Below are 12,150 nucleotides of genomic sequence, written 5' to 3' on the forward strand. Positions count from 1 at the left end.
TTGTTGGACGCTGAGAACACTCCCATTAAAACACACACACACACACAAAAACAGGGAGGTTTAACTACTAAATCATCATGCCTGATGTGTTCGCTCTCTTCCTGATGGCTTGATTTCCTCATATAAAACAATAAATCTGTAACCCTGACTCTAAGCTGCAACTGATTGGAAAAATACAGCCTACTGAAGAGAGAAAGACAAAGGACGAGAGGGGAGCTCTGGACATCACTTTGACATTCACTGAGCTGAAAACAGTTGGAGAATTCTGGAGTAAATAAAGGAATATATAATACCTGATTGAAGTGTACGAGTAGGAGTGTTGGATCTTTGCAACATAACTGGAATTGTGATAAACTCTTTTTTGGCAGTTGAGAATGGACCAAACAACAGACTCTGGAGTGGAGGAGAGACCCACATGGGACAACAAGATCCAGTACTTGTTAACATGTATTGGCTTTGCAGTGGGTCTTGGAAATGTCTGGCGTTTTCCATACCTGTGCCAAATCTATGGAGGAGGTGAGATGCTATCATATGATGCTAACTTGTGAGCTGCATTATTTTTACTCTTATCTTACATCACATCATAGTTTAATTAAGTTTGCTGTTGGAGATGTATGCGTTTGTTGTTTGAGAATTATACGTTTTATACATTTAAAAAAAAAATGTTTTAGGCTATATTATCCAATCACGAGATACTGAATTTAATTTCAACCACATTTTAGATTATTTGTCATTAACAAATGGACTAGGCCAGTTATTGTCAAAATAGTTATCTTATCTGTGTTTTATTGATCATGGTGAACATCAGGAATGATGTTGGCTTAAATGCAGCAAATCCTTTACTTCCTCATAGTCCCCAGTGAGCACTCTTTATTTGTCCCAAACCCACAGAATCCTAAAAGACCCGATTCAGGGTTAGGTTGAGTACACAGTGTCCATCAACTTCACATATTGATTCTTGGATTCCTGATTCCCACAGACTGTGAAGCAGTCAGCTGACACTCTATTTGACACATTTTTCTTAAATATGTTTAGCCATGTATCTGTGTAATTTGAAGCAATGGTGGTTTTAATATGATTCTAGTGACCACTTATTGTTTAAATATATTAAAATTCTGGTCTTTCAGTATTGCAGTGCACTTATTTAGCATGGCCTGAAATCTCCTTTATCACGGCTTGATTAGTGTAATTAAAAAGTATTTGTCGTTTGTTTCACTAACATGGTTCAAACAGCCATTAATGTTAATAAAACTTATTTTAAAATGTTGACTGCAAAGTCAGTTAATGAAGACAGTTTAGTCTGGCTGACGTCTAATTGCGAGTTGAATAACTTTGTGTCTGCAGGCGCATTCCTCATCCCATACCTGATAGCGCTGGTGTTTGAGGGCATCCCCCTGCTTTACCTGGAGCTGGCTATCGGACAGAGGCTCCGCATGGGCAGCATCGGTGTCTGGAACTCCATCTCACCGCTACTGGGTGGAATCGGTGGGTGCCCTAGAATTATTAGTAACATTTATCAGCATTAATATTTGTCAGAACTTCATCATTTCATGGGCAGAATTTGTATTGTGTGTTATGGAAAATGTGTGTAGGAATTGCCTCCATGTTGGTGTCATTCCTGGTGGGCCTTTTCTACAACACCATCCTTGCCTGGGTGCTCTGGTACTTCTTTCACTCCTTCCAAAACCCCCTGCCGTGGAGCCAGTGTCCGCTCAATGATAACCTCACAGGTAACAAAACTGATGAAACTGAATGATGAAACTGATATACATGTAATAGTATATGTAAGATTCTAATGTATCACATTTAGTTTGAGAATCTGCTTTAATTCTAATAAAGTTACAAGATGCAAGAGGACTCTTAACTCTTAACTATCAGGCTCTATATGGCATTTCAGGTCACATTTAATAGGACAATTTCTGAAATGTTATTGTTTTATGGCACAAAGGGATCCAGCAGCACAATATAAAATAAAAAAGAGCTTGCCTTTGCTTTGTGACAGATAGTGAAATGCGTGACAGGTAAACAGCACAAATTGTGTTCTCATTCGTTTTCAACAATCATATCAATATATTAAAATGTGTTTCATGGTGATACATTTTTTGTAATACATATTTTCCAAATTTTTAAATGAAACTATGCAGAAACACTTCTCTTGTGTAAAACTAAAATACATTTTAATACCAAACTCAGTTACAAAAGTTAATGCATGTTTCAACCAAAATAAAAACTTTATGATGAAACCCTTGTAGAATTTCATAGATGCTATCATTACTTTTTGTTTTGTATGCATCCATACAGGCTATAATGTGGAGTGTGTGAAGAGTACTCCATCGAACTACTTCTGGTACCGCGAGACCCTGAACATCACACCTGACATCGAGATCAATGGCTCCATAAACTGGTGGCTGGTCATTTGTCTGGCCAGCGCTTGGTCTGTGGTCTACATCTGTTTCATCAAAGGCATTTCTTCTATTGGAAAGGTCTGTTTATCTGCTTAAAAGTCCTATTTCAATATCAGCCACATACATTTGACATCAGTGCTGACATTTACAGTAAGACGTACAAAAAAACACGGGTATTATTGTATGCTTCAGGTTGTGTATGTGACAGCCACATTCCCTTACCTGGTGCTGACTATTTTCCTGATCCGTGCCCTCACTCTGCCTGGAGCAACGGATGGACTATTGTACCTCTTCACCCCTGATGTGAGTTTGACCACTCGCTGCTATTGTATGCCGGATTGTAAACCGGTAACAATGACCTGATGTTCTGTGTCTACGCACACTGCAGTGGGAGGTACTGAAGAACCCTCAGGTGTGGCTGGACGCTGCCACCCAGATCTTCTTCTCTCTCTCCGTGGCCTTTGGAGGTCTCATAGCTTTTTCCAGCTATAATGCAGAGAAGTAAGGACTCAAGCTCCTCAACTCACTCGCTAAAACATTTTGATAAATTGTGTGTGACTGTTTTTTTCTGTTCCGTGTCAATTAGAAACAACTGTGAGAGGGATGCTATTCTAGTAGGAGTGATAAACAGTGCCACATCTATTTACGCCTCCATTCCCATTTTCGCCATTCTGGGATTTAAAGCTAACACCGCCTGCAACGCCTGCAAGAACGAGTATGTACACTCACATATTTGCTCAATTCTAATAAATCGTTTTGGCTTGCTGATACTCATGAGGAGACGTTTTTTTGTAATCCATCCACAGAAACATCTTGGCTCTGACCAACCACTTTGAGATATCGGACCAGAACATAACGGCAGACAACTATGATGACTGGCTGGAGTATCTGAATCGCACATTTGTAGGTGAGCTGGCCAATCTGGACCTGAGGCACTGTGACCTGCAAACATTCCTTGACCAGGTATTGTAACTTTGAATTATTTTTGCCTGAGTTTCATTTTCATTTCCCTCTCCCCTTAAATCCTAGTAGTTGTTATGCTCTTGCCTCCCCTTCCTTTCCCTGGAATGCAGCACATCATGTACCGGTCAAATATGTATCCAGTTAATGCTCCCTCATTACTTTGTTGCCTGTCTTTGACCTTTCTCCCACAGAGCGCCTCAGGTACCGGCTTGGCATTTATCGTGTTCACCGAAGCAGTGGTAGCGATGCCGGGCTCGCAGATATGGGCCATACTGTTCTTCGTCATGCTGTTCAGCTTGGGTCTGTCCTCCATGTTCGGCATGTTAGAGGGTGTCCTCACGCCCATCAAGGACCTCAAACTAGTGCCCAAGTGGATCCCTCATGAACTCGTAACCGGTACTTGCAAAATCAACCGAAGCTGTTCTCAAGTCAAAGGGATATACAATTTTCCAGTTAAATTCCCTCTCTGAAAAACTTTTTTTCTCACTTCCTTAGGGATCCTCTGCTCGGTAGCCTTCTTAATGGCTCTCATCTTCACCCTGGGTTCGGGGAACTACTGGGTGGAGGTCTTTAACAGCTACGTGGGCTCCGTACCTCTGCTCATCATTGCCTTCTTTGAGATTATAGCAGTCGCTTATGGCCGTGGAATTAAAACGTAACCCTTTTCTCCTCTTCTTTGATGCCCTGTAGTGTTACTCTGCAGCCTTATGACGATTGAGTTCCAAGTGCGTTAAACATGTTCTCTGGTTCCCTCTGGCAGTTTCAGTGATGACATCTTTTTCATGACTGGGAAGAGGCCCAACATTTTTTGGAAGGCATGCTGGCTGGTGATCAGTCCTGTACTGCTTCTGGTGGTGTTGGTTTTCTACGTGGCCATCCAGGCACAGAAACACCCATCTTATCCCGCATGGAACCCGGCCTATGTAAGCAAGTCGGCTGTACTGACATGGAAACATTAATGTAGTAGTCCTGAGTCCAATCTTTAATGTGTTCTATAAGAATAAATGTATTATATTAGAATACAGTAGCCCTTTAAGCCCTCACCCTTAATCATATTTATTGTTTGAGTTGTGTTTAGAGGTTGTACATGGGGATTATATGTTATTGTAGCCCTGATCTTTATGTCTAATTTGTTACCTTGTGATGTGATATGAAAGTGGGGACCCTTTTTGGGGACCCTTTTATAGGGCTCAAAGAGTTAAAGAGTTATGTTAGTTGAGCAAAGTGACTTTAAACTAAGCTAAAATAAGATAATCCCTTGCTAGGTGTAGCATCATATTTAGTGCACAGAGATAGATATAGATACAGAGAGTAGACATGTTTTCAAGAGAGAGAATCAGCCAATTTCACAAAATTCCAAATAATGTTACAATAATCTATATATTACATGTTATGCTTTTGTCTTTTTCTCCAGGATCTATTCCCTCAAACTGAATTGAAGCCGTATCCCGACTGGGTGTTTGCCATAATCATCCTTCTCTGTGTACTACCTGTGATTTTCATCCCTCTGGTGGCGCTCTACAAACTGATCTGCTCGAGGACCAAGAAATCTGCTCGCATTGACCTAAATCCCTACTACAATGAAGGCTTTGAGGTTGAAACACAGGACCGGAAGAACCACAGAGCTTAAGAAATGTTGCAGGTAACAAATGTTACTGCACAGAAAAGCATCCTGTAAAAATTACTACATGAGATCAGCTTCCTGCTATTCATAAAGAGACTTTGATTTGTGAGAGCGATGTAAAAAAAAAAAAGAAATAATATTTATGTGAACTTATTTACATACAAATGATCTTCAAAGTGACGTCATGTCCTCTTTGTGTAAATCAAAGTCCAGAGACAAACGGCTGTTGGATGAGGTGTGGTTTAGTACAGTATTTGGATGATTTTATTGATCATGTGGTTGTTGTTTTGTTTTATAGATTGTGGTTCATCACTGTTTCGCTATCAAGAGTGTCCTAACACTGTACATTTTTGGCACACTTGAAGATCAGATAAATCCAAATCACTGATTGTAAACCTGAGGATGAGGCAAAACAGTGAATAAAAACAAGATGTGTGTGTGTGTGTATATATATATATATATATATATATATATATATATATATATATATATATATATATATATATATATATATACATATACTTGGATAGCCAAGAAGGCGGCTGGGGTTAGTGAGCTGTCGGACTCTGGCCAGCCTCAGATCCCCCAGATGCTGCTGTGTTTTCCTGTGAGGACGATGACGATGGTGAACTGTAAAATTCACCCACCTGAACTATTTCCAGCACCTGTAAAAATCAAATTAAAAGGTGGCAATAAACGGACTTATGTAAGATCTTGGTGTATCTCGATTTGTTGGGTTGGGTGTACTTCTCACAAAGTCCACATTTAAAGGGATTGGCCTTTCATGCAAGTTGTAATTATGATATTTTCATATTGAGCCTTGTGATTTTTCATCACAAGGCTTAACTTTCCTCGCTGGTGAGTAATTTCCTGCCTCTAAACGAACAGACGTTTTCTGTACAGTTGATGAAATAGAATATGATTTGAGACAGAGGCTGCATTTATAGCTCATTTATTATTAAAATAATATCTCCCGACATAGCGACAGGACCGGTCTAAAATTTTCTTTCATTTAGTTGCAGTTATGACACAAATCAAACCACCTTCCAACGTCCGACATCGTTTTGACTTTGATGCGACAGATTATGTCATGTTCATTTTTAACAAAGATGGCCACCTTGGGCCCAAGAAAATAGTCAAGCTCTTACAGAAAGTTAAATGTGCAGATTTGCTTCTTTTATCTTGTCTTAGTTGATTGTTCCCTAAGTATATTTGAGTTATTGACTCAACCCTGCGCTATGGGAACGTATGATTTCTAATCATGATTTTCTTACATTTTATAGACCAAACTAAATAATCAAAATATTATAAAATATTAATTGTAAATCTAAATCAATATTAGTTTAAGCTGGTGTGTTCTAAAAATCAGTCCTGGAGAAAGGGAAAGATTAAAATAAATAAGTTTATAATACTGAACAGCATACTTAAACAATTTTAATATAGATATTTTAATGAGAAATGTTGCCTCTGTTGCTGAGCCTGATGAGTTTCGGTCATATTCAATATCCTCTGCAGGAAGTAGGCTGAGTTCTTAGCAACCGTCTGACCAAAGGGCGAACTCTGAGCACACAGATGGGACATAAAGAGAAAAACTAACAAGAAAACAGATGGAGAGAAAAGAGAATACAAAAATGAGCCCTAAAAAAAATAGATAAAAGGCGTTCCAATTAGTTCTCAGCTCAATGTAATTATTGATTGATAACTTTCCATGTGCTTACTTTTATAGCAGTATTACATTTACAGCCCTGTGTATTTATAAGCCAAGGCCGGAGAGCCCATACGAGAGGGGAAGTCACTATAGTGTGTGAAGATTTGTGTTTTTCGGAACTGTATTTTCAATATTTCAGGTGAGAAAAGGAAATAAATAGTTTGCAGTGCCCACTGCCTTTATTTAACCTAAATAATAGACAGTGCTATCTTAGCATACCATGTGTCAACACTACAGTAAAACTTGCAGTAAAAAATTAAGATTGCATTTAAGGTTTGAAAAAGAGACAAAAGTAAGGTGCCTTTCTTTACCTGCATGCATGAAGCAGCACCAAGCTGGAGGTGTTCTTGCAGACTGCCTTAAGATAATTGGTCTGATAATGAAAAGAACCATTATTATAGGATCAGCGAAAAAAGCACAGTTCAAAATAAATTAATAAATAAAACAGGACAAATATGTGTGGGACTTCCTCCTCCTTGATCTCATTGAAATGTAAAAACCTTCATGAAAGGTAAACTTCAACAATACGATTGTACAATCTGTACAATCTGTACACATAAGACATCCCTGTCCCGGGACCTCACATCGGATCAGGAAAAAGATAGTAACAAAAAAAAAACTTTCACAGGAAAAAAAGGGAAGAAGCCTTCAGGAGAGCAACAGAGGAGGATCCCTCCCAGATGTCATGTGACCAGAATGAATAATAAATAAGATTGGAAGATGAAATGATTGACAGAATAGTTGAGCAGCTCCTGTTCAGTAAAGGAAGCATACAGCTATTGTATGATTGTCATGCAGCAGATTTTAACAAACATTGGGGTCAAGAGCCTTTTCGAACAGCGGAAGTGACAGACTTTAACTTTTTTAGCGGACCTGTTATTTACCAAGCTCTTCAAATAAATGCTCATTTTTTTGGTTTAAATGCAGGCAATGTTCTTTCCCTAACTTGCAGGTCTAAAGACAAGGCATGGGACTGGAGTCTTGACGATAGCCATCCGTTTTGTTTTTTTTAATCATTTGCTGCCCAGCTGAATAGAACAAGCCTAAAGAAGGTCTGCTGTGAGATATGGAATATGAGAAAAAGCAACAATAGTTAAAAAAACATTACTGTCTTACTGCAAAAACTACATCTGAATTTGCCATAAAATATATTTCAAATGGATATGTGGCTATATACTGTGTTCTATGCAAGCTCGTTAATCATCCACTTTACTGGGTGTTGTTGAAGTACAAAGTACAGGTTTTCACTCTTATAAGAAACTATAAAGACTGCCAAAAGTCCAGTAACTTGCGCAAGTAGGCAATAATTCTACAGAAAAATTAACAACTGACCGGAAACTTCCCCTAGAATATAGCAGTCAAGTGAGTGTGTCCACATACCGGACCTCTTCACACGAGACCACATCTGGACAGAAATGACCCACAGGCCGCTGAAATACATTCATAACCTCATCTGATGCCCAAGTTCTGCTGAAGGCCAGACCACCAGGTTACAGGGTCCAGGTCAAAAGATAAGCACGTTACTGATATTATTGTATGTGGAAATATATTAATTTATAGTATGGTTAAAGAAAAAGTCATACTACAGTATTTAAAAAAGTCAGAGTATCGTATATCGAAAAAAGTAATGAGAAACGTCATAAATAGTGCATCGAAAAAGTCATAAAAAGTAAAACATAAAGTCACAGAATAGAGAAGGGCATACAAAGTCATGAAAAGTTACATACTACACAATTTCCTTTTATATTTGTAACATACGACACTACTATGCTGTGAATTTTTAACGACAATAATAATAATAATAATAGATTTATTCGTAAAAGGTACTCATACTATGGCATTAAAAAAATACTTTCATTACACATTACATGAAATATTGTAGTATGACATTGTATATCAAGGATTTTTTGTGGCATACTATACTCTGAAGTTGTATGACGTGTTACGATAACTATACTTTTAAATCATACTATTCAACATTTTATGAATGTATTTAACTTTTTAATGACATAAGATAAGATAAGATAAAATAATCCTGTATTAGTCCCTCAGTGGTGAAATTGTGGGAATACAGCAGCATTGCATACAATAGAGACACATAGTAAAAAAAGTAATATAAATAAAATAACAAAATAACAATAAACAGTAGTAAAACAGTAAGAAGAATAAGAAAGGTAGCAGAAAAGCGACAAGAAGTAAACAAAAGTAAACAAAAATAACATAATATAGGAAAAGCTCAATAGTGAGCAGGAGCTGCTGTAAAGGGCAGCCACTCGTGCGGCGCCGGAAGTTAGATAATATACTACTATTATTTATTTTTTTATATTCAATTATGATTCCTTTTTTGACATACTTCACTATGACTTCTTTGTATAACTTTGTGACTTTATTACGTACATGGAATGCATTTAATAATCATTTTACAACCAACTAATTGCAGGTTAAAATTTAAGTGTTGTTTCTTTGTACACTATGTTCTATTTATCTAACAATATTATTTACTGATCAACTTTTGACTTGACTGTAAATATTTAACTGCACTGTGTCAGTTTTGTTGGGTCCCATAAACAATCTTTGTAACTAGTTAGATTTGTTGTTTTTGTTTCATAAGTCTGCTTGTTCTTGAAGAGTAAAGTCCTTTATCAAGAAAGATGCATTTAGATGCATTTACCAGGCAGGACCGGTCTAGTAATCAAGCTGCATCATGGGAAATGTAGGATCCACAGTTTTTGACGTTTGATACAGACTGGGGTCTAAAAGTCAGGAGAATATTTCAGCCTCTGCAGCTGAGCTTTTGAACTTTTTATTTTATGTTATTATTAGTTCTTCTCCGGACGTCATGGAAGTGCAATAATGATCACTAAAGAACCCTTTAAAATTAAGCCTAATAATATGGTGGTATGGTTTAAACTCTTTGCATATCTTCTACATTAAGTCTATTTGCAGCTGCAAAAATTAGACTGAAAAATCAGAAACCAAAATGTTAACACACAATACTGTAGATACACTACCTGGGGTGAAGCGTTGTTACCGTGCATGGACACACTGCACTGTGCTGTTCTGACCAGATGAGGGCGCCATGCGTTCAGAGTAGAAAGAGGATCCTTCTGAAGTACAAGATGAAACACTTAATACAGTTAAGTGTTGGCTACAAATGAAATACCATTTGTATGTTAATACAATTAGTATTGAATAACAGAGCAAAGCATGTCCTTGGCTCATCAGTTGATACACAAAAACATCTAAGATCACCATAACTTTTCTCCTATAGTTTATTCTATACGCCGCTCATGGACATATAAATACAATGTCCAGTGATGCATGACTCATTTACAACCTAATAAGGCAAGTCTTCGTGATCACTGACTCTGGCATGAGCAGAAATCAATATTTGAGCTGACTGATATTGACAACGTTCCAGTGAATGCACTGTAGTCAACGCTGTCAGTGTATTGGATACAAATATACATAGGTGTGTGTGTGTGTGTGTGTGTGTGTGTGTGTGTGTGTGTGTGTGTGTGTGTGTGGAAGGTTCCACTAATCATCTTCAGATTGCTTCAAGTATCATTTGAGTGGCTGTAGTGAGAATAATTATTCTAACAACCATCCATTCGTTTCATATCCATATTGTGTGCCTCTACGTCATGAACAAAACAAAGTACAGTATCATGTGCCCTCCACAACAGCCTGTATGGTTAAGCCATTACCACCAAATATCCTGTAGAGGGCGCAATGGGGCAGCCGATGGAAACACCACTTTGGAGAGGCCTCGCATATCAATATAAAGCCAGTGTTTTATTTGCAATATGGACATGAAAACCAGGTCGGGAAAAAAGTACCCATCTCCCATATGTTGTGACTCTCTTAAAACTATGAAATGTTTCTGCAATTTTGGACCTCAAATTCCAAACTGTGTCCCTGAGCTCCAAAAGAGCCTCATCAACGCAGGATTTTAAAAAGCATCCTACTTTTGGAATCCGTTATTACCGCTCCACTGCCATATTGTTATGTGCATTTTTCTTTCCTTTTTATGTTAGCCACACAGGCAGCAGTCCTTTAGTGATGCGAATGACCGTCCCTTGGTCACTTTGGTCCAGACTGAAATATCTCAACAACTATTGGATGGATTAACATACAATGTAGTGCAGACATGTAAGTTCCCCTCAGGATAAATGGCAAAAATCCTAACTTGTGCTGCTGCAATAAGGTCAATATTTTAATATGACCAATACAAATGCTAAACTAATGACATTGGCACAAAGGAGGTCTGCACACCGTCAGGCTCCACTTAAGATTGGATATATATATCTAAATTTCCCCCGTAAAAAAAGTGTGATGCTTGTGATGCTTCGGCAACATCGTTTTGTTTTTTCCTGAAACTTCAATGCCAATTATACCACATTGAATCCAATTGAAAAACATGACGTATTTGGAGTCTAACAGTGCAAAGACCTCATTCGTGCCCCTGCAGTTAAGTTTCCTTTTTGTCTTGCCCCCCCAGTATCTTTCCCTTAATGCTACACTTTGTGTTTTGTGCTAATTAGTAACTGTAAGTGTGCCAACACGCTATTCTCCGAGAGTGAACAGTATACCTGAATATCATGTAGCTCAAAGCAGCTATCATGGCCGGAGACTCATTGAGCTGGATTTGTGAATGTATGAAATAAAAAATTAAAATTAAATCACATTAAGATGTTCTACTCCCATTTTTAGCTTATGCTATGTAACGTCAATATGAAAAGGTGCTATATGAATGTATATTTCTAACTAATATTAGGAGAATTAGGACTTATCTTCCAGGAGACCCATGCGCCATAATAACAAGTCAATGTTGTGAAAAGGAAGCGAGGACTCAGTTTTGGATTACTTTGTTTTCATGTCTCATTTACAAAAACAGATCTTAATCTCAGTGAGACTTCCTGAATAAATAAAGCTCAACCAAGTGAAACCACATACAGAGGTGGCCGTGGTCTTTGAACATTTAGTTGGTGCCACATTTAGCTTATGCTGGCTGTTTTGTTTTTAGGGATGCTATTTCATCTCCCTATTTAGGGACTGCAATTGAAATAAATATTTAAAAAACTTCATTATGCAATCTTCTGGGGGTGAAACGGTTGTTTTGTGCGTCCCAAATTAACATTGGTTACCTGTTAGCGTGCAAGATGGTTTGTTTTACGTGCGGCTGGGGTTTAGGGTAAAAGAGTTGGGTTGAGAAGAAACTCACAAGCTAGTATCTCTCTGCTGGACATGGAGTGACAATATCACAAATTAAATTCAGACAATATTCACCCTGTGGAAAAAGTCAGCGGTTCTGCACCTCATGGGCTGGGAAAGCATTTCAGGAGGCTACGGAGAAAATAAAAGAACATATTTAAAAACTACAATTATCGCCATGCGGTCACATGCCTCCGCCAACCAGCCATGTTGCAGCTTACTTCCACATGCACGTC

General features: G+C 38.1%; 1 protein-coding gene across 1 annotated transcript; it reads left to right on the forward strand.

The window, feature by feature from the left end:
- Positions 1 to 374: 374 nt before the first annotated feature.
- On the forward strand, positions 375 to 4,998 carry LOC306748511 (sodium-dependent neutral amino acid transporter B(0)AT3-like; the record flags this gene model as incomplete). The annotated part of the gene is made up of 12 exons (XM_079231685.1): positions 375 to 516; positions 1,345 to 1,485; positions 1,593 to 1,730; positions 2,302 to 2,483; positions 2,598 to 2,708; positions 2,794 to 2,906; positions 2,992 to 3,120; positions 3,212 to 3,368; positions 3,560 to 3,764; positions 3,864 to 4,023; positions 4,129 to 4,291; positions 4,783 to 4,998. 12 exons carry the CDS (start codon positions 375 to 377, stop codon positions 4,996 to 4,998), a joined length of 1,857 nt encoding a protein of 618 aa, XP_079087811.1.
- Positions 4,999 to 12,150: the final 7,152 nt, after the last annotated feature.

Source organism: Taurulus bubalis, assembly GCF_910589615.1.
Source record: "Taurulus bubalis genome assembly, chromosome: 16".
Classification (NCBI taxonomy): domain Eukaryota; kingdom Metazoa; phylum Chordata; class Actinopteri; order Perciformes; family Cottidae; genus Taurulus; species Taurulus bubalis.